The sequence below is a fragment of the Pan troglodytes genome, chromosome 3, assembly GCF_028858775.2.
Source record: "Pan troglodytes isolate AG18354 chromosome 3, NHGRI_mPanTro3-v2.0_pri, whole genome shotgun sequence".
Classification (NCBI taxonomy): Eukaryota; Metazoa; Chordata; class Mammalia; order Primates; family Hominidae; genus Pan; species Pan troglodytes.
Genome location: NC_072401.2, coordinates 75116092 through 75142663, shown reverse-complemented (window position 1 = coordinate 75142663; position 26572 = coordinate 75116092). Strand labels below are relative to the sequence as shown.

The window sequence follows — 26572 nt, the reverse complement described above, 5'->3', positions numbered from 1 at the left end:
AAGGAAATGTTAAATAATGTATTATTTCCAAATCACTGCATCATATAATTAACATCCTACCTGTCGTTAGCAATTATTTATAGGTCATACAGTATACCAAAATCAGCCAAAGCAATAAATCACCCAGAATAAGGCTTCTCAATGAGAAAGATCCCCTTTGACCATGTATGCAAAGTCTGGGCTACCTTTTAGTAGTTTTGGTCACAGTTAAATCCAGTTATGGATGGTGGAACCAATTCTAGGGCGAAGCTCCTGCAGATAAAGCACATAGCCATCTAGCTTTTGGCCAGCCAACCAGAAATGATCACAGGCAGACTATCAGTGCATTTGTGTTGCTGTTAAAAAAAAAAAAATGCCCGGGGCTGGGTGATTTATAAAGAAAAGAAGTTTATTTGGCTCACAGTTCTGCAGGCTGTAAGAAACATCTGCTTCTGGTGAGGGCTTCAGGAAGCTTCCACTCATGGTGGAAGCGGAAGGGGAACAGGCATCACATGGCAAGAGAGGAGGAAAGAGAGAGAGGAGAAGAAGGGTGCCAGGTTGTTTTTAAAAATCGGATCTCGAGAGAGTTAATAGTGTGAGGAGTCACTCATTACCTCTAGTACAGCACCAGGCTAATCATGAAAGATCTGTCCCCATGACCCAGACACCTCCCATCAGGCCCCACCTCCAGTATTCAGGATCAGTTTTTAAACATGAGATTTGAAGGGGACAAATATTCAAACTGTATCATAAACCCGTGAAGCCAGCCATATAGATGGCTTCACCTGTTTGCCAGCTCTCTGGGTCACCCACCTGGCTGGAATCTCCAACTACCTTTATCCAGAGTAAAATAATAATGGCAGTCTTGCCTGCAAGGACTGCTCAGATTTGGTCCTTAAGGCCACTGTGCCCTTCAGGAAGATCCTCACAAAACAGAGCAAAGTTACTAGAACTTCAACTTTTTTGGAAGATGGCAATGTCTTCCCACCACTTAACCTATTAGCTTTTTCTTTCCATTTTTTAAAAAAATAGTAGGACCTTTCAAACACATGCGCGTCCAAACCATACTTGTGTTAGAGGCCACAAATTTGAAGACTTGCTGTTAATTTTTGCTTGAAAGTCTTTGCTTTTCAGTGTTTTCCCCATTAGGTGGATACTATTAGCGTGACTTCCTCTTATAGTAAATAATTGTAAATTTTAAACGTTAAATAAAGTGCTGAATAGAACTCCTTTCTGATTTATTTACTTGCTTTTGAGAGTTTGCTCTAAGGCTGCAACAGTAACTGGAACATAGCTTCGTTTGTGTGAACATTTGATGCTGCATATGTTTTTAAATTAAAACAATTTTTTCTTATTACAAAAGCATTATGTGAAGGGTAGAACAATTAGAAAATGTAAATAAGCAAAAATAAAAATCAAGTTTTATTTTTACTTTTTATGTTTATTTACTTTTTATAGGTTACCGTTACTAATATTCTTTATTATACATTCCTCCAGACCATTAATTTTTTTTTTAAATAAAAATGAGGTCGTATTGCTTTATAACCTGGATTTTTGGTGCTGCACAACAAAAGCATTGTGAATATCTTTCTATAACATCATTTTGGCATCTCAGTGTATGGATCTTTTATAATTTCTCTAGCCCATGCCTGATGCAATTTTGAGACATCCACAAGCGAGGCGGGACTCTGAAATGATGTGACTGAATTTTAAAAGAAACCTGTCAGATGATTATTTAAAGTTTATAATTATCTTGTTTAATGTCTAATGAGTGACCTTGCTTAAGTGGCTGGAAGTTAATAAGGTTATCATCTGTTGTTATCTTTCATGCTCTGTGTCTTCAACATACGATATGGCAGATATACTGTGCTGGCTTTCAGGACAGTTCTAAATTAAGGAATAATTTTCAGATCTTCTTAGTGTGGTAGCTAATCTATGTAAAAATCATTGCTTGTCTTTTCACATTAATCTTTTTATAGATAATATGTGTTCATTTGAGATATCTGACAGTGTTTGAACTCTGTTTGTATTTTCTGTTCCTGAACTTGAAATGAGTTTTTGTTCTCAAATTGCTTGGGAATCATGAATGTTGTTTTTGATGTGACACTCTAATATCTCTTTCTCCTTATAAAGAGAATGTCTGTGGAGGCAAGAATTGTTATAGATGTTTAAATTGGAAAAAAAAAAGATATAACGGCAACCTACTTTTAAAGTAGAACTTGATTCTCTTCTGTTCTGAAAAAATTTAGCAGATGTAGCTCTGAACTAAGCTAAACATCTTTCCCTCCTCAAAGGCTGGCGTCATTACTCTTCCTCCCTATCTCATAAGAAAGTTGATCTGGTGGGTGTGTTGCTAATTTAGGGGCCTTGATGTAAACACTGAACCTGTAAGAGAACCAGGTAAACTCTCTGGATCCATAGCCCTTGGTTGCCCCCGTTTGTGTGGTTTGGCCATTTTTTTATGTTGATGGTGGAAAAGCAGGAGAAACAGGTTTAGGTATGTAGCCATGTAAACTTCTGCTGGAATTGACTCTAAACTTGGGTACATAGACTTTGCTAAAAGCAGTGAGTGGTCCCTTTTATATTGTGGAACTTCCACTCTGTGGAGATTTTCTTTTCAGTTGAGCCACTTGTTTTTACATCAAATTAGCTTCCTTCATTTACAGATGTATGCAAGGTCACCTGTAATGTAGTGAAATTTAAATTAATCCAAGAATAGGGACATAATGTTTCCATGGGCATTCTGTCAATACCCTTCTCCTCCACTTCTGAATTATGTTGCAAAATGAATTAGCTACTTTTCCAGAGTAGGAAAAAAGAGGCTTTTGTCCCATGCCTGCACTCCTTGGCAGCAAGCAGAGTGGCATTGTGATGTGTGTACAGGTCTTCCTCCCCACGGCTGGGTGATACAGCAATGGTGCTCCTGTAAGTTGAGCAGTGATTCTGGCTGAAGAAGTCTCTCTCCAAGTAGTTTCATCATTTTTCAACGTAATCTCGTGATTGGGATATCTTTTTGATTGCTGTTTAGAACAGGGGTTGGTAGAACTATAGCCTGCTGGCCAGAATTGGCCTGTAGCCTGTTTTTGTTTTGTTTTGTTTTTTGCTTTTGAGACAGAGTCTTGTTCTGTTGCCTAAGCTGTAGTGCAGTGGCACAATCTTGGCTCACTGCAACCTCCACTTCCCAGGTTCAAGCAGTTCTCCTGCCTCAGCCTCCCGAGTAGCTGGTATTACAGGCACCTGCCACCATGCCTGGCTTATTTTTGTATTTTTAGTAGAGATGGGATTTCACCATGTTGGCCAGGCTGGTCTTTCTCCTGCCTTGGCCTCCCAAAGTGCGGGGATTACAAGCGTGAGCTGCTGCACCCGGCCTATAACCTGTTTTTGAATGGCTCACAAACTAAGAACGTTATTTAATTTATTTCTGATTAGTTTTAAAAAATCAGGAGATTTCATGAGACATGAGAATACAACTCAAATGTTAGTGTCCACAAGGAAAGTTTTATTGAAAACAGCCATGCCTCTTTGATTATATAATGTCTATGGGCACATTTGTACTACAGCTGCAGAGTTGAGTTGCAGGAAAGACCTTATGGCCCACAAATCTAAAATATTTACCTGAAATATGTATCTCGCCCTTTATAGTAAAAGTTTGCTGAGCCCTAGTTGAGAAAATCACTTCATTAAGAGAATGATTTTTTTTCTTTTTAAAATGACAGTCACTGTTAAAATAAATAGGTACAGGAGATTATAGTTGAAGTTTTATTTTGTTTGTTAAATAAACTTCTGTTAGTGTCCATATGCCAATTTCTGGATATCTTTAAGAATGTATAAGACACAGTATATGTCCAAAATATCTATTCTGGGAATTTTTTAAAAAGTATAATATTCCTTTTATAAGTAAGGTTATTTTTCTACTCCAATTTTAGCTGACTTAAATTTCTTTATTATAATGGTATTATGGCACAAGTGTAGGTTTTACACAGACCAAAACCGGGATAGTGAAAAATTCCAGAAAAGCATTGCTTCATTGCCTTTAAACACCAGCAAACCTCGAATTCTAAAAACAGAAATTCATTCTTATGATCCCTCTTCATTTAGTCTTTTATTATTTGGAGACTTAAGTGTTTGCGTTTTTTGTCCTGCCGATTATAAAATATGGGCAAATGTGCATTTATAGCGGAAGTTGGTTAAAGTGGCTGGGTGAGAGAACTCTAATCAAAAAATGCCTCCCTGCATTTAGATGAAGAAAGGAAGACCCCTTCTACCATTGGCTTGTGTATTGCCTTTCAGCCACCAGCCCTCAGCTTTGTTATCTGTACTATGTTCTTAAAATTCATTTTGTTCTTGCTTTCCACATGGACTGGATGGTGATGAAAAGGAATATTTTCCAAGATCACAAATCTGTGGGGTAAATCACTGGATGTGTAGGATTTTTAATTGCATGAGCAATAAATTCTCAGCAGAGTTACAAGCATCTGAAATCTGCCTACAAGCTGATCGGTGTTGTTGGCGATATCAGAATGACTCAGGTCCGTGATGTTTTTAAAGGCAAAAAGGCTATTTTTTTTTTTTATCTCCACAGGAAATGCATAACTTATACACCTCTTAGGCTTATCTAAACCTCCAACTTGGGAGGAATTAGAGAATGTGTCATTTGCTATACTGCTTATTGCAGAATATCTAAGAAGCCACAGCTCAGATTTAACCTGGAGAACTGCAGAGTTATGTATCTTTAAAAGCAAGATGTATATTTAATGCCAAACACGGTGCATTGAGGCACTTATAAAATGCAGATGAGCCCAGATTTTCATTTTTAGGAATTAGATTTCCACCTGGCTCATTCTTTATGCATTAAACATTTTCATAATGCAACTTGCCAGGTACAGCTCATGCTGTACTAGTGTGTCTCATCCTTTGCAGAAGGAGGTCTCTTAGCACCAATGTTAGGGAAAGGGCTGGACCGAGGTGAGGCAAGAAAGGCACCTAGAGTGTGAAATGTAAGGAGGTGCTCTCACAGATACCCACTCATAGGCCCTTTAGGGTTAGTGCCTTCTTATTTTTATGCCCTGGGTGCTTCTCTTGCCTTACTCTTGTCCTGGCTTTGTTAAGGGTTCCTTAAAGGCCCTTTAAAAAGGTACATTGCTGGGTCATACCCTCAGCTTACTAGATCTCTGGAGGTGCGGCCCAGGAATGTGCATTTATTCTCTTCCCTTAGAGAGTCTAAGGCATATTGAAGATTTAGGACCCTGTCAGCTTGGTTGGCCAACCTAAGGCCAGCAGGACAAAAGCTGCTCAATTAGCCTCAGGTTATGACCCACCTGGGATAGAAACTTAACAAAACTGCTTAATTAACCGGCGCATGGGAACAAGTAGGCCAGCCAGACCACACCGTTGCCAGCCATGGCTGTTGTATAACTGCTACCAGGTGTCACGCTAGAAGGCTTGGATGTTAGAGCATACTTGTAACCAAAGCTAAATGGAATTGATTATGTAATTTTGAGCTGTTCCAATTTTTTAATTAAACAATGTTTTATAGGTTCACTTTCAGCTACCCATTCATTGCAAAATAAAATTAGAAATAAAAGAATAAAATAGAAACTTTTCATCGCCGTACTACCCAGAGATAACCATTGTTAACATCATCTTAAAGTGTTCTTTCAGCCTTTCCTCTGCCTATTAAGTTAATATTTAATTCCACTAAGAATTTACCATGTAGTGTTATGAGCATTAGGAAGTATGAGTATTAAGGGAATATAGGTATGAGTACATCTATGTTGTGAACTTAGCTCCTATTTGAGTCCTATTCAGTTATCTCTACCATCTTTGTGTAGACTGGTCCCACTCATCATTCATCTCAGTGTTATAAAAAATTCATGTTGTCAGGCACTTGGATTTCTTATCTCATGGCCCTCCATTGCAAAAATAATAGAAATAGTGCCGTATTTACGAAAGTCACCATTAGGCTGTTCTCACAGGTCTCTTCTTGTGACTCTATAATTGAATGCCTTTGGAATCTTAGATACTTGTTCCTTTGGGTGGGATCTTCATCATTCAACAGTGCTTACTGTGTGCCTGCTGTGGGTCGCACTGAGCTAGGAGTCACAAGTATACTCAATCAGTAAGATGTCGTTTCTGCCCTCGAGAACATCGAGTCTGATGGAGGAGGCAGACCAAGATCTTGCATACCAGCGTCAGGTGTTCTTAAATGCTTTGGGAATAAGGAAAGGAGAGAGACCAGCTTGGCATCAGAGAGTTTAGGCTTGCTTAGAAAAGGAGGTGACACTTAAACTGAGTCCAGAGAGACCCACAGTATGGCACCTAGAGTCCCTAGCAAATAGCACTCTCCTAAGGGTCTGCTGATTTCTTGTGTCGTGTCCTACTTTTCAGCCTGATCACACAGTTGCCCATGATAATTAAATGAAACTTGCCAGATGGATGCTTTCGCAAGACGATGGCTTGTCTTCTTGCTCTATTTGTGAAAGCTGGCATTGGATCCAAACTCTCAAGGATGCCCCTACCTTGAGATTGTTTTGGAGAGTTTCTCTTTTGTGTATATTAGCCAAATGGCCTGCTCATCAGCAGGGCCAGGTTGAGTGACAGGTGGGTGTGTCATGCATGTGGATACTCTGATCTCCGCCAACTCCAGGGAGGTGCCTCCAGGGAGGTGAGGTGCTGAGAGGTTATTCTACAAAGATGTCATTTATCAGTGTTACCTTCCTTTGGGGAAATAAACTTCCTAAGTTTCTGATCTGTCAGTCTTTCCTTCTCACTGCATATATTTTCCCTATCAGTTGCAATATAATTGATGTTGAATTCCCTGCGCATTGGGTTAAAATATACACCTTATCAGACTATTCTAAAGAAGGAATTTTTAGATTATTAAGGAGAATATTTAGAGTGGCAAATACAGTTCACTTCATTTGTAGTGAAATTGGTTATCCAAGAAAGGTAGATATTCTGATTATAAAATAATAACTCAGTATTAATAGTAATAATAAATTTTATTGAGATGGAGTCCCACTCTGTCACCCAGGCTGGAGTGCAGTGGTGCTCACTGCAACCTCTGCCTCCTGGGTTCAAGCCATCCTCCTGCCTCAGCCTACCGAGTAGCTGGGACTACAGGCGCATGTCACTGTGCCCAGCTAATTTTTGTGTTTTTAGTAGAGATGCGGTTTCACTGTGTTGCTCAGGCTAGTCTCAAACTCCTGACCTCAGGCGATCCACTGCCTCAGCCTTAGCCTCCCAAAGTGCTGGGATTATAGGCTTGAGCCACCGTGCCCAGCAATAATAATAATAAATAATTGTTTCATTTCTATAAGTCATTCTTAGCTCTCTGTATGTGCCATCTCATTTAATTGTCTCAATATCCCTATGAGATGGGCACAGTTATTGTTCCCATTTTACACATGAGGGAACAAAAATTTAGAGAGATGTAGAAACTTACTCAAGTTCAAAGAACTGAGAAATGTAAGAGCTGGTATTCAGATGTGTCCACTATGCATGGGGCTCCCGTAATTCTGTGCTTAGACTTGGCACAATCAATGCTATTCTTCCGAGTACAGGGTGAGCATATCAGCATCCCTGCCATCCTGTTGCTTCTGTTGAGCTTATTTATTCTTAGAGGGTTGGAATCCTTCAGATGTATTGCCATCAGAACCACCGAGTATAAGTGCATCTTCCTTTCACTTTGTAAATAACTTCAAAAATTAGAAATTCTTGAGTGTTAGCTGGTTATTGTAGTTACATAGAAATACCAAATTAGAGCATTTCTGCTGTTACAGTGAATATATTCAGATTTATATATATATTTATATATATGTATTTATATATATATATTCACGTTCATAATATACATAAATATATAAATCTTAGGCTGGTTTTCTCTTCTAGTTTTCTGTTCATATTTTGCATTTGAAACAAAGATTTGAAGTAAAGCCCATATTGTATTTTACTCTTTATGTTCTAGCTTCCCTGTAAATAGAGTGATTCGGCTTTTAATCGGCACCACCCTTCCACCCCCAAAAAGGAGAAAATTCATGTAAGAGCAAAAGAGTGGGGCTTATATTTTCCTCTAACAACTCCTAATTTCATCCATTCCAGTTCCCACAATAACTTGAAATTCCTAGGGCAGGTACAGTTGCTTGAAATCCCATTGGCAGGAATCCTTTAAAGTGGATTTTTACCTGTGGAACACTTTGGAGTCCTAGAGTTTGATTAGAAACAGTCTTCAGATCCCTACTCCCTGAAAGCAGAAACCCTGCAGTTGGCCCTGCCACCTCTGCCTCAGCCATCTCCTCTGGGGCTGGGCCACTGTGGCTGGGAAAGCCTTTCTGGGTTGGACCCTGACAGCCGCCTCCTTGTACCTTCCACTCCTTGGTTCAGATTCTGCCCTTTGAACTTGCTCCCTCAGGCTACTCAGCAGCCTCAGGAAGGTTGTAGGGATTAGAGAGGGAGTGAAGTGAATGTTGCTGAGGTTTTCCAGCACTCTGACATATGGCCATTTCTGTTTTCCTGCAGCAAAACCAGAAATCCTGACTTACGACAGGCTCGTGAATGGCATGCTCCAATGTGTGGCAGCAGGATTCCCAGAGCCCACAATAGATTGGTATTTTTGTCCAGGAACTGAGCAGAGGTGAGATGATTATTTTTGGCACTGCTTATAATGCAGAGGGGAAGGACTGCAATTCACTTGAATTTCAAATATGTTTTCTGATTTTTTTTTAAAAAGCTTTGTTTTGATTATTGTTTTTTTTCTAGCCATGTGGCTTTTTAGAAGGGATAATTGCTATATTTTTCTTGGTAGACATTAATTTTGTTTGCTGAAAAATCATTACTGAATGACTTCTCTATTTTGGTGTTATCTTTCTGGATTTATCATGCAATTTCTAGCCTGCAGGTAGATAAAGCAATTTTGCAGGACAGAGTAATTAGATTTCCATTCTATACACAGGAGGTAATGTGTGTGGGAAATGTGACTGTAGTTATCATGAAAAAATTACCTCAGTAGTTAATTGCCAAGTTACCAAAAAGTAATGATCGCACAATTACAACATACATATGGCGTTTGCAAGCGACCGCTTTTAAAAAGGGTTTCTTCTTGATTATGTGCCCAGCCCCTGAACAGAGAACATCTGGCACTGTGCTGCTTGCCCCTCACCATCCACACTTAAGCCTTAAATTGCCCTTTTGCATTACCTGAAGACGAAAATGGGGTCACCACAGCTGTTTTTATCCATCAATTGCTATTTTATGCTCAGGCTTTAAAAGCCCAGGTTAACATCACAATTGAATAGTTAGTATGGTCGCAGAAATTTTATTTTTCATGGAATAAGCCTCTTTATCACAACAAGTTGGAAGGGGTTACATCGGATTGCTGTTTTCAGCTGGGTTTTAGGAGAGTGTTTTCTTTTGGGGAATACTAAGTAGGGTTCAAGGCCCCTGGGAGGAATGGCCACAGCAGAAGCAAGCCCCGTAGTTACAGGCATTCATTCAGTAGATACACAGGGAGTGGCAAGTGTGTACCAGACACTACTCTAATGGACAGAACACACCCAAGTCTTTTTGCCTTTATGAGTTTATGTTCTAGTGCAGGGGTGTTCAATCTTTTAGCTTCCCTGGGCCACATTGGAGGAAGACGACTGTCTTAGGCCACACATAAAATACAGTAACACTAACGATAGCTGATGAGCTAAAAAAAAAAAATTGCAAAAAAATCTCATAATGTTTTAAGCTTCATGAATTTGTGTTGGGTCGCATTCAAAGCCGTCCTGGGCCACATGGGGGCTGCAGGTTGGATAAGCTTGTTCTAGTGGGTAGAAACACATAATAGATGGAATAAACAATGAATGTATGTAGGTGTTAAGAAAGGAAACAGGGAATAGCTAGGTGTTTAGAATAGGGAAGTCGGGGTCTGGCTCATGAAAAGGATCCCTTGCAGTGGTGGTCTCAGCCACCTGCAGTATAACTAGGCCTTCCTGCTTAGAACTCAAACTTCAGTCCTCACTTTGACTATTTTCTGGTCCACATCCTTGATTTTGTTGTTGTTGTTGTTGTTGTTGAGACCGAGTCTCACTCTGTTGCCCAGGCTGGAGTGCAATGGAGTGATCTTGGCTCACTGCAACCTCTGCCTCCAGGGTTCAAGTGATTCTCCTGCCTCAGCCTCCCGAGTAGCTGGGATTACAGGCGCCTGCCACCATGCCCAGCTAATTGTTGTATTTTTAGTAGAGACAAGGTTTCACCATGTTGGCCAGTCTGGTCTTGAACTCCTGACCTCAGGTGATCTGCCCACCTCGGCCTCCTAAAGTGCTGAGATTACAGGTGTGAGCTACTGCGCCTGGCCCCTTGAAGATTTTTTATGCTTTCCTCCTCTATGCTATTTCTTTTCAACCATTCGTGTACCCTTTTGAAGCTTGTTTATTTTAGGGATCTACTGTGTACCAGCATATATGCCTGCCATTTTATTGAATTCCTTTCCAATCCTTTCAGTAACCCTCTGCAATGGGTATTATTATCCCTGTTTTACAGTCGTAGAAACTCAGTCTTGGTGGGGGTTAAAAACTCATCAGGATTCAAACCTGCATCTGACTCCGAAGCCTCCTCTGCCTTCTCTTCCCCAGTGCTTTTTTCACTCACTAGGTCACCAAAGTGCTTATTCTTAGACACTTGTAAAAGGACATTTTCTGTTGATTATGAACCTCTAACTTTGTTTTAAAAGTATGCCACATCCCAAGTGTTTTATGTGTTTATTTATTTTCCTAGAGTAAGCCGGGGCTTTTGTTTTCTTCCCTTTAGATGCTCTGCTTCTGTACTGCCAGTGGATGTGCAGACACTAAACTCATCTGGGCCACCGTTTGGAAAGCTAGTGGTTCAGAGTTCTATAGATTCTAGTGCATTCAAGCACAATGGCACGGTTGAATGTAAGGCTTACAACGATGTGGGCAAGACTTCTGCCTATTTTAACTTTGCATTTAAAGGTAACAACAAAGGTATATTTCTTTTTAATCCAATTTAAGGGGATGTTTAGGCTCTGTCTACCATATCAGTCATGATTTTAAGTTCATTCCAACATTGACCATGTCATTTCTGGTAATACATGCATCACACCATCCTGTCATCAAACTCACTAAGTTTCATTTTGTACTAGCTTGTTAAGTATATGCTTTTACCAGAGCAATTTTAACCATGCTACTTTATATATTTTATATGTATGTGTGTCTCTATTAGTTGTATATTTACAATTGTCTCCATTAAAAAGGGCTAGAGAAAGCAAATGGGGGAATATATTTACCTTACACCCAAACAGAATTAGAACAATCTAAAATTTAAATTCAATTAAAAATTTCAGTTATTTAAAATGAATTATTTTAACACTTTGCCAGACACTGTATCCAAAAGTTAACACTGCCTTTATGAAGTCATGTTAGCAAGTTATTTCTTTAAAATATTTAAAATTTGATTCATGTGTGACTAACTCTCTTAACAAGTTAAAAGATCTTTTGGGCAAACTGATGAATTGGTACAAAGTGGGAAGACAAAGAAACTGGGCACTTACTTTTTAGGCCTTCTTGGGGTTTTGTTTGTTTCTTTGTTGTTTTCGTTTTTTGAGTCGGCAAAGACTAGTGCCAAAAAGTGGCGTGTTTTCTCAGGTTTTGAGTAGTGAGGGGAAGAATCTTCCATGTTTTTCAGACAGGGCAACGAAAAGAATACCTTAAAAATGTTGGTTTTTTTTTTGTTTGTTTGTTTGTTTGGTTGTGAAAGACATTCATGCTCAGTGTAGAAAATTTGGAAAATACTGGAAAGCTTAAAGAAGGAAATATAAACCATCCATAAAGAAAGCTTCTTTTTTTTTAAAGTTGTACAAGGCAGGAATTTGATTGAAGTATAAAGTGCATTCAGATGTTGCTTTTCATTGAAAAACAGCATAAATTATTCCTTTTCTACAGAAATCTCAACTTCTATTCTGCAGTATTGTGGTTTCAAGTTATATTTTTAAAGATTCATTTGAATAACAAGAGTACAATGTAACCAAGGTGAAGCTCTGAGACTCACATAGCTTTGCATCCTGCCATGGGCTGTGAGTTGGGAGGTGGGTCAGTTTGGGACTGAGTGGCTGTGGTAGAGATCCCATCCTGCCAAAGTTTGTGATTCCACATTTCTCTTCCATTGTAGAGCAAATCCATCCCCACACCCTGTTCACTCCTTTGCTGATTGGTTTCGTAATCGTAGCTGGCATGATGTGCATTATTGTGATGATTCTGACCTACAAATATTTACAGGTAACCATTTATTTGTTCTCTCTCCAGAGTGCTCTAATGACTGAGACAATAATTATTAAAAGGTGATCTGTTTTTCCCTTTCTCCCCACAGAAACCCATGTATGAAGTACAGTGGAAGGTTGTTGAGGAGATAAATGGAAACAATTATGTTTACATAGACCCAACACAACTTCCTTATGATCACAAATGGGAGTTTCCCAGAAACAGGCTGAGTTTTGGTCAGTATGAAACAGGGGCTTTCCATGTCACCTTTTTGGGTACACATAACAATGACTTTAAGGAACTCCGGTGGCTTCCTTTGTTTTGTTCCACCTGAAACAATGAGTTTTCTGTGAAATTGCACCCCTTTTGATAGGTTTGGCATAGAGAACATTGTAGGAAAATGTCTCTAGACAAAATTGTTTTTAATTCCTTTATTGATTTTGAAACTGCACAAATGGTCCTTCAATTCCACCACCAGCACCACCACCACTTACCTTGTTGTCTTCCTTCCTACAGGGAAAACCCTGGGTGCTGGAGCTTTCGGGAAGGTTGTTGAGGCAACTGCTTATGGCTTAATTAAGTCAGATGCGGCCATGACTGTCGCTGTGAAGATGCTCAAACGTAAGTTCCTGTATGGTACTGCATGCACTTGACATCAGTTTGCCAATTGTGCTTTTTGCTAAAATGCATGTTTCCAATTTTAGCAAGTGCCCATTTAACAGAACGGGAAGCCCTCATGTCTGAACTCAAAGTCCTGAGTTACCTTGGTAATCACATGAATATTGTGAATCTACTTGGAGCCTGCACCATTGGAGGTAAAGCCATGTCCAAACAGCCTTTTATTGTCTGTCAGGTTATCAAAACATGACATTTTAATATGATTTTGACAATGCTAGATTATAAACTGCTTGGAAGATTTTTTTACCCAGACTATTGTTCTCTCTTGCTAGATTTTGTTTTCCTTATTGTTCTTAAGAATGCAGATTTTAATTTTATCATTATGGGGTAGAACAGCCCAGGACATACCCTAGTTATTGTCGTGTTTGTAACATCAACGACATCAGCCTCTTGAATATCTCATCCCGACCAGAAGGCTTCTGTTATCTTGTAAGCTTTATACATTTCTTGATCATATGTAGCCACTGAAAGGGTTAATATTAATTTGCATACTACAATTTAAAATAGGCGCCTAAGCCTACTGGTTCTCAAATATACACCAAATGAGGCAAACATTTCACTTCTCTAAAAATAAGTTTCCAATTTGAAGCCTTAGTTGAAGTTCCCATCAAGGATGTCTGTGATGTTTGCAGAAAGTATTTCAGTTGAAAGAAACAAAGATGTGTAAAATGAGCTGTTTCTGGAGATCCACGATAAAGTTGACAGCCTTATATAATGTCTTCAAATAATCCCCATAAATGTTGCTTCACCACATCATGAATTGTTCATGAGAAAATTTCTTACCCAAGTTAATTAGTTGCCTGTTACTTCTAAACTGCAGTTTAAACATTCAGAGCACCAAAAAATTTCTCAACTAGTAGCGCTCAGAACACAGGTCATTTTAGGTTTTCACTCACTTTCCAGTCTTGTCCCAGCTGGCTGCTCCTTGTGGCTGATTTTCCCACTATGCCACAGTTTGTGCCTTCATTATTTCCATAATAACGTTACAGAGAGTGTGTGAAGCCCTGCTGTAAACAGAAGTGAACCAAAGGATTCACGTAGGAAGCTTGATAATAGTAGAATCTTTGAAAGCAGTAACTTCTCTCTGTAAAACCAGCAGTCATGCTTGGCCCCAAATACTAATGTCACTTAGAAATTCAGGTTAAAAGAGGCTTGCTTGTTTTATGTTACTCCACATAATGCTGCTTTTTTGATAAGCAGTGTTAATATATAGGATTGTATTAGGACTAAGTAGTCTTATCCACTGAAGCTGAATATTAATGGCCATGACCACCCTTGGGTATTTTTATGGGAGGCAGAATTAATCTATATATCTCACCTTCTTTCTAACCTTTTCTTATGTGCTTTTAGGGCCCACCCTGGTCATTACAGAATATTGTTGCTATGGTGATCTTTTGAATTTTTTGAGAAGAAAACGTGATTCATTTATTTGTTCAAAGCAGGAAGATCATGCAGAAGCTGCACTTTATAAGAATCTTCTGCATTCAAAGGAGTCTTCCTGGTAAGACTGATTTACATAAATAGTTAGCTGTTGACAGGCAGTTCATGGGGTCATAAGGGTTTGCAATCAAGGCTGATTCTTTAAAAAATGAACTGAGGTACTCTGAGGTATGAAATCAAAATTATTAAATCATTTAAATGTGATTAACAGTTTAGAAAGTTAAATTGTGTTTTTAAAGATTCAAACCTAGATTTTTGCTGATTTTTTAAAAATGTATTTTCAGTTTTCTTCTACACTTTAGTTCCATGCAACTGAATGAATTCTATATCTGTTTCTCTTACGGTTCTGTCCTGCATGTATTTCCATTTATACTATTGAGCTTGGTACTATATGCATGTTTCCAGTGAGATACTGTTTATAGGGAAAATGCTAAAGCCTCTCAAGTTGCCACAGTAAAGTCCCTTTAAAACCTTTAGCAGAATGACAAAGAGCTCTGAACATATCTCCACATGTAGGCTTTTTGCCATCGACCTCTGGATTATTCCTATATACCTTGCCTCTTGCCCTTTTTATTTCATCATGCTATTAAAAGACATAACTACTCCAGCACATTTTTTTTAAATTCTGGACATTATTCTCATCTCTTTCATCATTGATGCCATTCTGAATTTGAATCATGTATAAAGAGCTTTGAGTTTGACTTACAACCAGAAAAGAATTCTTCTCATATCTTGCCTATTCTTTCTTTGGAAATGCTCTTAAGGGCCACCATTTGAGAAGACTTCCTGGATGTACCCAGTCCAACAGAAGTCATGGTTATTTTGCCCAATCCCCTATACTGTATATTGCTGCAGTTGTGTGGTAGATTTCTCCTATCCTTTTCATGCACTTTATATCCACTGCATCTTGCAATGGCAAGACATTGCCTCCTGAACTCTTAACACCAGGCCCTCAAGGAGACCTCAGTAAATATTATTGATGGGCAATTACCTCTTAAAGCCATTTTCTGTACCTCTGGCTAAAGTTTAAAACCCCAGGTGAAACTTTTTATTTTTTTTAAATCCTATAAACTTGAGTAGTTTAAAGTGGTAGTAGAAACTGTACAAAACCACTTTTTGTTAGTTTCTCCTGGGCATGTGCTCATTATATGAAGAAATGAGCCATTTTACTTCTTTCCGAAACCTTGGCCCTATATATATCCTTTAACTTTCTGATATAATGGCCTAAATTGTTCAATCCTGTGTGATGTTCTTTGTGCTTTGGGATCCCATATGGGATTGGAACCACCAGCACACTCTGAAGGAGATTGTTGTCATGGTGTTTCTATGCTAATCAGAAGCAGGAAGTACTAGAAATCTTGAAGAGTCTCCAGCCAAATGTTGCAGATTGAAGAGGTCCAGATGGTTCAGAAAATCATCCAAATTATTGGTGTTTATCTGAACCAACTTGATTTTTTTTTAAGCCTTCTTCCATCAGTCACTATATGTTAACGATCTCTGCCTCCTGCGTAACACGTCTTGGAAGCTCTTCTTTGTCTTTCTTTCATCTTGTCTCCTGGGGCTCATTTAGAGAGTTTGAGGTAATACGGGATACCATATTTGGCTCTCTGTCTCCCATTAAATTCGTTGTGTCAAGAGATGGGAAATTTCTAACCTGAGTCCTCTATATGATTATACACAAAAAGGACACCTAGTTTCTGGGCATGGACCTCAATATCGATTATTAAAAACTCATTTCTTACAGAACAGGATTTTCAAACTCTTTATTCAAACTTTACATGACTTTCCTCAAATTGGTCCAGTCTATTATGTAGCAAAGGGGATGAGGAGGTAGAGCCTGACCCATGAGTGCCCTTCTACACGTCCCACTTGATTCAGTCATGACTTGTTTCATCTCTCCCAGCAGCGATAGTACTAATGAGTACATGGACATGAAACCTGGAGTTTCTTATGTTGTCCCAACCAAGGCCGACAAAAGGAGATCTGCGAGAATAGGTGAGTACCTACCTATCAAGCAACAAGAGTAACTTTACAGAGAGTATGTATATCATGCTAATGTGGAATATAACATCATTCCCAGTAGCAGTGATGCAGACCAGTTCTGCTTTATGGTAGCAGTGCCAATGGTCAATGGCAGTTAGGGTTGCAAGTGGGTGTTTGGGGTCAGAGCATATGTTTTTGTGCCTGAGTATCTTTCTATAGATATGGGATCTTTGCTTTAATTCGCCATCCCTCTCCTCTATGGATTTTGTAACCCAGCCTAGGATTGTTAAATATTAACTTTGTGATTCAGCATCTACCTTTCCTGGACACCAGGGAAGTGATCTGCCTGCAAGTTCACATTAGTTCATTCATTACCAGCCTTTGGTATGTCATTGCCACTGTCTTTTCCTTTCCTGACCTTTATGGTTTTAATTGCTAAGAAAAATCCTCTCTTCCTCACAGGCTCATACATAGAAAGAGATGTGACTCCCGCCATCATGGAGGATGACGAGTTGGCCCTAGACTTAGAAGACTTGCTGAGCTTTTCTTACCAGGTGGCAAAGGGCATGGCTTTCCTCGCCTCCAAGAATGTAAGTGGGAGTGATTCTCAAAAGAGTTTTGTGTTTTGTTTTTTTGATTTTTTTTTTTTTTTTTGAGAACAGAGCATTTTAGAGCCATAGTTAAAATGCAGAATGTCATTTTGAAGTGTGGTAACCAAAAGCAGAGGAAATTTAGTTTCTTCATGTTCCAACTGCTGTCTCTTTGGAATTCCTGTTCTAATTTATAAGCTGTAAAGTACAAGCCTGTCTAAATGAGTTTTTCTATGAATATTCTTTTATATGCAGTGAAATTCTTTTAAAACTTTTGGCTTTTAGGATATAGGATATGTTCCTAGAGAACAGAATCATTTTATCAGTAAAAGCAGAGGGCACCTCATAGTTACAAGGCTTGGGGTGAAGCATAGACTTGAGTTTTATTGAAGTTAGATCCAAATATTATATGTGTGGCTTATGAAGTGTCAGGAAATAAGGGGTCAGAGAGAGTAATAAACACTTGGGAGAAGGATAGGAATGGAAAGAATGATGGAACCAAAACAAGGAGCATGGTCTGTGGAAGGGTGAAAGGAGTTCCTTAGGAAGTAAGATTAACCGAACAGAATGAGTTACCAGTCCTACCCTTAAATGTCATGGGTGACATTTCCCAACAATTACCAAACTAAGAAAGGATATAAGATGGCTGAAATAAAGACCTTCTTCCGTGTGTCCTTGGGAGATGTCAGATTGAAGTTGCAAAGGCACATTAGGAACTCTGTGAAAGGACATTCAAAGAGATGCGTGCAAAATGAATTTTCAGTTTAAACAATATGATATGACTATTTCTTATGTATTTCCCTATGAATGAAAGCAGTCCTGAGAAGAAAACAGCATTTATTAGAATTGCTTTTAAAAGAGATTATAATAATTAGACTCTTGATTATGTGAACATCATTCAAGGCGTACTTTTGATTTTTATTTTTGGTGTACTGAATACTTTAAAACAAAAGTATTGGATTTTTTATAATATAAGCAACACTATAATATTAAAAAGTTAGTTTTCACTCTTTACAAGTTAAAATGAATTTAAATGGTTTTCTTTTCTCCCCCAACCTAATAGTGTATTCACAGAGACTTGGCAGCCAGAAATATCCTCCTTACTCATGGTCGGATCACAAAGATTTGTGATTTTGGTCTAGCCAGAGACATCAAGAATGATTCTAATTATGTGGTTAAAGGAAACGTGAGTACCCATTCTCTGCTTGACAGTCCTGCAAAGATTTTTAGTTTCAACTTTCGATAAAAATTGTTTCCTGTGATTTTCATAATGTAAATCCTGTCTAGGGATATCACACATTTTAGCAGTCAAATTAAGTGTACTTCGGCAAAATTTGCATGGTATGCTGAACATTACTACAACTAACATTCAATAATAGAAGTCCTAATTCTAATTGTGTAATTATGGGGCATGTGAAGGAAACAGAAATAGCCTTAATTTTCATTATAGCCTGAGAATAGCAATGAACTTGATTTTGCTCAAGTGTAACAAATGTAGGTCATTGAAGGTCACAGCAGGAGAAATTTTGGGGGGATTGACATGGCCGTGTGAAAAATATTAAAATCTAAGATCATATTCAGAGTTAGCCATATAGAATGTTGGATCCTAGAATACACGGAGAGCTATTAAATAGGTTCATAAGTAATAATGGGTTTGTAGAACATAGCAAATGTTTTTCAAAGTGCTGTATTTCCTTGTCAATTTTTATTGAATCCTCAGAACAAACCCTTGTCCTATAATTGCAGCACCTTCCTATTTTAAAAGTTGGAGAAACTAAGGCATGGCATATTTTAGTGCTTTTTATCTGAGGTGACACAGGACAATAGAGGCTGAAACTAGAGCCTGTGATTTCCAGAGTGGCATCCCATCGCCATGGAAAACCATATTGCCCTTTATAATATTCTCTGCCTGTCTTCCTGGGCCCATTTCTGCAGTCCAGATTTATTCCTGGAGGTGGATTTTTGTGCCCCTTATGATAATGTAATGTTTTCCCCCCATCACCGTGGCGTCTCTATTGGTAGCCTGTACTTGATTTGGTTTTGTAAGAGTGTTTCTGTGTTTATCTCCTGGCCAAAGCATGAATTTCTGAAAAGGCTGCCCTGAAGCTAGATATTATCATCAGGAGTGATAATAAAAACAACTTCTCTTCATCCTGGTGCAATTTTGGAAGGAAGAATGATAAGTCGTTAATTATCCAGTCCTCTGAATATTGACCAAAGGGAGGAGGAAGAAGGTGGCAGCCTCCAGGCCCAGTCTTGATGAATTCTGCAATCTGTCTCCATTATTTCATGCCTGTGTCATTTTGTCAAGAGTTGTCCAATACCTCTGAATCTTTGTTTTTCTCCCCTTGGGAATAATAGTGATTCCTGACTCAGAAAGTTATGAGTTAATATATGTAAAGTGCTTATGACAGTGCCAGACATATTGTTACTATTCTTTACAGATGTCTTATTTACGATCTAAATAATCGTGACGGTGGTTACATACTGTCTTGTTATTGGTTAGTGACCTTAGTTTGAATTGACAAAGAGGGGTTGGCTCTATCAGGCTTCCAGATTGTAGACTCCAGTTCAAGTCAGTTGAACTAACCAATCACAGATCTCGCTTTCACCAAGCTAGTGGGTAGGGAGAATTTCTGGAACAAGATAAGAAGAAGGAAACTCACATATGTTACCGCCCCACATTTTTGTCATCATCATTTGAGATCTCCTTGTTGTGTCAGGTTCTCTGAAGTTCTTTCCTTTCACATGAGTTCTTCATTGTTTTTCATGTCATGGCCACTTTTAGAGCCTGGTAAAGCCTATGGGACCCTTATCAGAACACTGTTTTCAACGCCTATGATGAAATACATAGGAATACCAAGGAAAAGAGTTAAATCGAAATAGCTATGAAGACACTAAGTAAATTTGTGATATGTCAGTACATGTGTTTACTATAGAGAGTAACAGGCTCTGTTAGGTTGGTGTAAAAGTAATTGGGTTTTGCTATTTTTTCTAAAAACCACTGTAATTTTAGAGTGGTGATTAATGTAAATATGATTTTGAGATACCTGTAAAGACTTAATAGGATATGAAGATATTTATGATTACTGTTCATGACAAAGTCACAGGTACAGCTGATACTACTGTGTTTTATCACCTTTGTTAGTAATTTAAAGAAATGCTAAATTTCATCTAGAAATTAGCGAAAATAAAGATGTCATTTTTCCTTTCCAAGTTCACAGGCCCCTGAATTTGTTGACACCCATAGATCTCAGGTTAGGAGCCCTTATAGGAACTTTAGCACAACATCTAGGAAGGGAAGGGATATTGGAAGTTTTTTGTTTTGTTTTTGTAAGCTGACTAAAATAACTTTAACACCAAAAAAAAAAAAAAAAAAAAAAAAGCTTTCCCAGTTTTCAATCCTAAATGGATTAAGAGAAGGATTGATTTAGCTTTTTATGGCAGATTAAGATTGGGAATCCAGAATGCATCTAAAAGGACTAGTTACAGAAAGTTTAGCTCAACTTTAATGGAGAGAGTTCTCCAAAGAGTCATGATCACAAGCCACTACTGTTTATCAAGTACTTGCCTTTCTTCTAGGCAATTTTTCAGATAGCACTGAGTCAGGCGGTGCTAAGCATTTTCACCCACATTATCTTATTTAACCCACAAGACAATTCATAAAATTAAAAGTATTCATTTTGTTTTACAGAAGAAGATACTGAGGCTTAATTACAAATATTTTAGTGACTTTCCCAGTGTATTAGAGAAAGTTTTGGGTTTTGACAGAAAACCCAAAATAAAAGAAGTCTAGGAGTAGCAGGCCAGGATTGGTATAAAGGTTCCATGGAGTACCCGGGCAAGTCTTTCCTTTCCATGCTTAGCCATTCCTGAGTGTAACCCCCATGTCCATGGTCCAAGATGACCACCAGGTGGATAGCCAGCCATCATATCCAGAAGGCAGGGGGCCCTTGCACTAGAGAAGAGAGGGCAGAGGGCACGTGCCAGCTATATTGTAAGGAGGTTTTCCTGAAGCTGCTATACAGCACTTACAACTTAGTGGCCAAAACCGAGTCACCTAACTACAGCTAGCTAGCTGCAAAGGAGGCTGGGAAATGTAGTCCTAATTGTGAGAGGCCGTGTTTCTGTTTTTAAGGAAGGAGAGGGACATATTCAGTGGAAACTAACAAATCTCTGCATTACCTAAGGCCCATGGTGGAGCCAGGGCTAAAATGTCTGGCTGTCTCTGACGTTTGTGCTCTTAATCTCCATGCCGTACTGACATAGTGCTCACATCTTAAAATGGGGATAATGCACTTGTGAGCCATGTATTTCAGAGGTGATTGGGATCATCTGAGTTCATATAGGTAAAAGGTTTTTGTGAGATGGTACTCAAGTTATCACTCCACATTTCAGCAACAGCAGCGTCTATAAGAATATCTTGTGTTCAATTTTGTTGAGCTTCTGAATTAACATTATTGACTCTGTTGTGCTTCTATTACAGGCTCGACTACCTGTGAAGTGGATGGCACCTGAAAGCATTTTCAACTGTGTATACACGTTTGAAAGCGACGTCTGGTCCTATGGGATTTTTCTTTGGGAGCTGTTCTCTTTAGGTAAAATGATCCTTGCCAAAGACAACTTCATTAGACTCAGAGCATCTTCTTGAAGTTTCATTGGTGTCCTGCTTCCTTGTGATTAACACTGCTTTGCAAACTGTGTCTCAGGAAGCAGCCCCTATCCTGGAATGCCGGTCGATTCTAAGTTCTACAAGATGATCAAGGAAGGCTTCCGGATGCTCAGCCCTGAACACGCACCTGCTGAAATGTAAGAGCCAAAAAATTTTTCCTTTAGGTCACGTTTTCCCTTTTATTTTTCTTTTTAAAGACAGAAACCCAGATGTTGAGGGTTTTCATAACACAGTTTGAAATGTCACTTGGATTCTTTATGACACACTGGTCAAATGTCATTTCTGTAGTTTATTTTCATAATCTCTTGTCACCAAAAATACAGAAAGTTTCAGCAATATTTCATACATGCAGTGTTTTATGTTATCTATATGTCAGTCCATATGTCCAGTTGCATAGCCCTGGAATTATTACTGAAGTTGCTGGATGCCCATACATTTGAAAACAAGCTGAGGGCATTGAGGAGGGATAGTAAATGGCCCTTGTCTTGCAGGTATGACATAATGAAGACTTGCTGGGATGCAGATCCCCTAAAAAGACCAACATTCAAGCAAATTGTTCAGCTAATTGAGAAGCAGATTTCAGAGAGCACCAATCATGTGAGTATACCCTGGCCAGGCATAGAATCCCCCTTCTCCCAGTTCCAGGTGTGTCCTCCTCCTCAGGCTTTCAGGGTGAGGACTAACCTCCCAACCCCTTCTCTCCTCATCTTAGATTGCAAATTGGGCTTCAGGTAGGGGAAGTAAAGCAATGGAAACTAGTTCTTTCTGCCCAGCCCTCCTGTTCTGAGCCAAAGAAGGATGTGAGATTGAGGGGGAAGGGTGGAGAGTTTTGTACTCACTGGAAGTAGAAGTTTCCATAAGGATTTGCCATGTTTCCTCCCTCATCTCAAATGCTGGTCATGGGGTCAGTATTTTCTCCCTCTCACATGTCAGGGCCATGCATCCTTTGGAGGGTTGGGGTGATGTGAACTAGAATAAAAGCATAGAAAAGACAGCTTGTTACTGCAGTGAAATAAGCCTTCTGATCAAACAAGCATAGCCAGAAAATGGCAGATAGCTGTCATGCCCACAAGCCATATAGAATGAAGAGCTGTTTGAAGTTGGGAGATCCCTCCCAGTGATTTGGGAAGTGTGGGGGAATGAAAACTCAAATCCATTATTTCCTCTCTTTTAAAGCAAGAATTAGTGATACTTTGACTCAGATTTTTTTAAGCTGCTTTCTTTCCTGGGCTGTGTGCTTGGAGCTATCTTTTCTTTCCTAATAGCACACCACTGATAATTTTTGGGTTAAAGCTTGTTCTTCTGGGTGTCAAAGCATGTTTCAAATTGAACAGCATTTTCCACCTAGTTGCTTTGATTCTTGACAAGAGACCCCTGGAAGGGCCGTGGGTTTCCCAGCAAATTACATTGGTTATTGGGTTGTAGTTGCTGTAGAGATTTACAAGCCTTTTAAATAGGTAAGATAGTGCTTGGTGCCTGGTGTGCCCTTTTAGAAGAGCGAAGCTTGTGCATGTTTTGTCCCCACTTCTTGTATAAAGTTATTTCCTTGGAAAAATGAAGGGGAAAACAAAGCTTATATTTGTTTTGTCAGTATGACTTGGGTTTTGGCCACAAAGTTCTTGTAAACCACTTCTCTCTTAAGAGTTTCCATCAGTTAGTTGTGATCTTGACACTGTAAGTATGCCTTTTGTTGCTATGTTCGTTGTAGGGACTACTGTATTGACTATGGGCTTGTTTTCTCCAGATTTACTCCAACTTAGCAAACTGCAGCCCCAACCGACAGAAGCCCGTGGTGGACCATTCTGTGCGGATCAATTCTGTCGGCAGCACCGCTTCCTCCTCCCAGCCTCTGCTTGTGCACGACGATGTCTGAGCAGAATCAGTGTTTGGGTCACCCCTCCAGGAATGATCTCTTCTTTTGGCTTCCATGATGGTTATTTTCTTTTCTTTCAACTTGCATCCAACTCCAGGATAGTGGGCACCCCACTGCAATCCTGTCTTTCTGAGCACACTTCAGTGGCCGATGATTTTTGTCATCAGCCACCATCCTATTGCAAAGGTTCCAACTGTATATATTCCCTATAGCAACGTAGCTTCTACCATGAACAGAAAACATTCTGATTTGGAAAAAGAGAGGGAGGTATGGCACTGGGGGCCAGAGTCCTTTCCAAGGCTTCTCCAATTCTGCCCAAAAATATGGTTGATAGTTTACCTGAATAAATGGTAGTAATCACAGTTGGCCTTCAGAACCATCCATAGTAGTATGATGATACAAGATTAGAAGCTGAAAACCTAAGTCCTTTATGTGGAAAACAGAACATCATTAGAACAAAGGACAGAGTATGAACACCTGGGCTTAAGAAATCTAGTATTTCATGCTGGGAATGAGACATAGGCCATGAAAAAAGTGATCCCCAAGTGTGAACAAAAGATGCTCTTCTGTGGACCACTGCATGAGCTTTTATACTACCGACCTGGTTTTTAAATAGAGTTTGCTATTAGAGCATTGAATTGGAGAGAAGGCCTCCCTAGCCAGCACTTGTATATACGCATCTATAAATTGTCCGTGTTCATACATTTGAGGGGAAAACACCATAAGGTTTCGTTTCTGTATACAACCCTGGCATTATGTCCACTGTGTATAGAAGTAGATTAAGAGCCATATAAGTTTGAAGGAAACAGTTAATACCATTTTTTAAGGAAACAATATAACCACAAAGCACAGTTTGAACAAAATCTCCTCTTTTAGCTGATGAACTTATTCTGTAGATTCTGTGGAACAAGCCTATCAGCTTCAGAATGGCATTGTACTCAATGGATTTGATGCTGTTTGACAAAGTTACTGATTCACTGCATGGCTCCCACAGGAGTGGGAAAACACTGCTATCTTAGTTTGGATTCTTACGTAGCAGGAAATAAAGTATAGGTTTAGCCTCCTTCGCAGGCATGTCCTGGACACCGGGCCAGTATCTATATGTGTATGTACGTTTGTATGTGTGTAGACAAGTATTTGGAGGGGTATTTTTGCCCTGAGTCCAAGAGGGTCCTTTAGTACCTGAAAAGTAACTTGGCTTTCATTATTAGTACTGTTTTTGTTTCTTTTCACATAGCTGTCTAGAGTAGCTTACCAGAAGCTTCCATAGTGGTGCAGAGGAAGTGGAAGGCATCAGTCCCTATGTATTTGCAGTTCACCTGCACTTAAGGCATTCTGTTATTTAGACTCATCTTACTGTACCTGTTCCTTAGACCTTCCATAATGCTACTGTCTCACTGAAACATTTAAATTTTACCCTTTAGACTGTAGCCTGGATATTCTTGTAGTTTACCTCTTTAAAAACAAAACAAAACAAAAAACTCCCCTTCCTCACTGCCCAATATAAAAGGCAAATGTGTACATGGCAGAGTTTGTGTGTTGTCTTGAAAGATTCAGGTATGTTGCCTTTATGGTTTCCCCCTTCTACATTTCTTAGACTACATTTAGAGAACTGTGGCCGTTATCTGGAAGTAACCATTTGCACTGGAGTTCTATGCTCTCACACCTTTCCAAAGTTAACAGATTTTGGGGTTGTGTTGTCACCCAAGAGATTGTTGTTTGCCATACTTTGTCTGAAAAATTCCTTTGTGTTTCTATTGACTTCAATGATAGTAAGAAAAGTGGTTGTTAGTTATAGATGTCTAGGTACTTCAGGGGCACTTCATTGAGAGTTTTGTCTTGGATATTCTTGAAAGTTTATATTTTTATAATTTTTTCTTACATCAGATGTTTCTTTGCAGTGGCTTAATGTTTGAAATTATTTTGTGGCTTTTTTTGTAAATATTGAAATGTAGCAATAATGTCTTTTGAATATTCCCAAGCCCACGAGTCCTTGAAAATATTTTTTATATATACAGTAACTTTATGTGTAAATACATAAGCGGCGTAAGTTTAAAGGATGTTGGTGTTCCACGTGTTTTATTCCTGTATGTTGTCCAATTGTTGACAGTTCTGAAGAATTCTAATAAAATGTACATATATAAATCAAGTGGAGTCATTTGATTGTTGAGATTCGTGAGATTAAACTTTAAAGCATTAAAGTGCAATCATCCTGACAAAGTTTTGTACGCAGTTTTCATAAAATATGTGCAGGGCTATCAGATCACACTAGGATTTACATGCTTCAAGATGCAACAGATATTAAGAATTTTCATACATGTGATATTTTCTCATTTTAGTCTTACAACCTGAGGTCTCTATTTAAATTGAAAAATAGATACAGAGAAGGTGCTTAGTATGTATGAGCTGGGTGCTGTCATGTGGGTGAAACATTATGCATGCCCAATTGGTACCGTCCAGACCACTGGAACCCAAACAGAGGCTGAGAGTTCTTCAGCTTGAAACAAAAGGAAGCACCCTGAATCACATAATCCTATTAAGAATGAGGCACCCACACACCCTCAGTCATGACTGTCTTTATTGACATGACATCTACACCTGCAGAAATGTCTCCTGAAAGGAAAGGGAAGGGGTGAAAAGTGACCTGTAATGAAAAGGAATCCTTTTAAAATCAAGAGGGAATTGTGTGGCAAGGAATGCGTCAATAATCAGTGAAAAACAGACCCACATTTCAGTCAGGCAATTCCCATTATTTTATTGCAGACAGGAATGAATGCTAATTGACCACAAAACAAAGAAGTCTTTTCTTTCCAAATGTTTTCACTGTCATTTAGCCTTTGTCATGTGTGAGAAATTTGCGTTAGAAGCAGTTGACAGTCTCCTGTGTTAAGAGTCTAGCTAATTTTCCTCACCAGCCTAGCTTTTCATTGGAAAGGAATACCAGGTCTTGGTGCCCAGGCTCAAACTTGGTTCGAATCTCAGTGCCACCCCTGTGTCTACCACTTAACCACTGTGTGACATTAGGCAGATTAGCTCTTGAAATCTCAGCTCATGGGAGTAGTGTCTACCTTGATGTATTAATGTGAGGCTGTCAAGACCA

At 39.0% G+C, this 26572-nt stretch overlaps 1 protein-coding gene across 8 annotated transcripts in view; it reads left to right on the top strand.

Moving 5' to 3' along the window:
• The window catches only part of KIT (KIT proto-oncogene, receptor tyrosine kinase), an 82791-nt gene extending 57170 nt beyond the window's left edge, over nt 1-25621 (top strand). For 2 of the 8 annotated variants that reach the window (XM_517285.8, XM_009447885.4), the window contains exons 8-21: nt 8497-8611; nt 10771-10952; nt 12148-12254; nt 12346-12472; nt 12753-12857; nt 12941-13051; nt 14265-14415; nt 16258-16349; nt 16800-16927; nt 17991-18113; nt 21414-21525; nt 21637-21736; nt 22091-22196; nt 23344-25621. In XM_517285.8, coding sequence (XP_517285.3) covers nt 8497-8611; nt 10771-10952; nt 12148-12254; nt 12346-12472; nt 12753-12857; nt 12941-13051; nt 14265-14415; nt 16258-16349; nt 16800-16927; nt 17991-18113; nt 21414-21525; nt 21637-21736; nt 22091-22196; nt 23344-23472 — 1688 coding nt within the window. In that variant the 3' untranslated portion in view covers nt 23473-25621. Of the gene's footprint in view, nt 1-8496; nt 8612-10770; nt 10965-12147; nt 12255-12345; nt 12473-12752; nt 12858-12940; nt 13052-14264; nt 14416-16257; nt 16350-16799; nt 16928-17990; nt 18114-21413; nt 21526-21636; nt 21737-22090; nt 22197-23343 lie in introns of all 8 variants that reach the window. The other 6 variants (XM_016951725.3, XM_054683133.1, XM_054683131.1 and 3 more) reach the window with 3 other exon arrangements.
• Nucleotides 25622-26572: the final 951 nt, after the last annotated feature.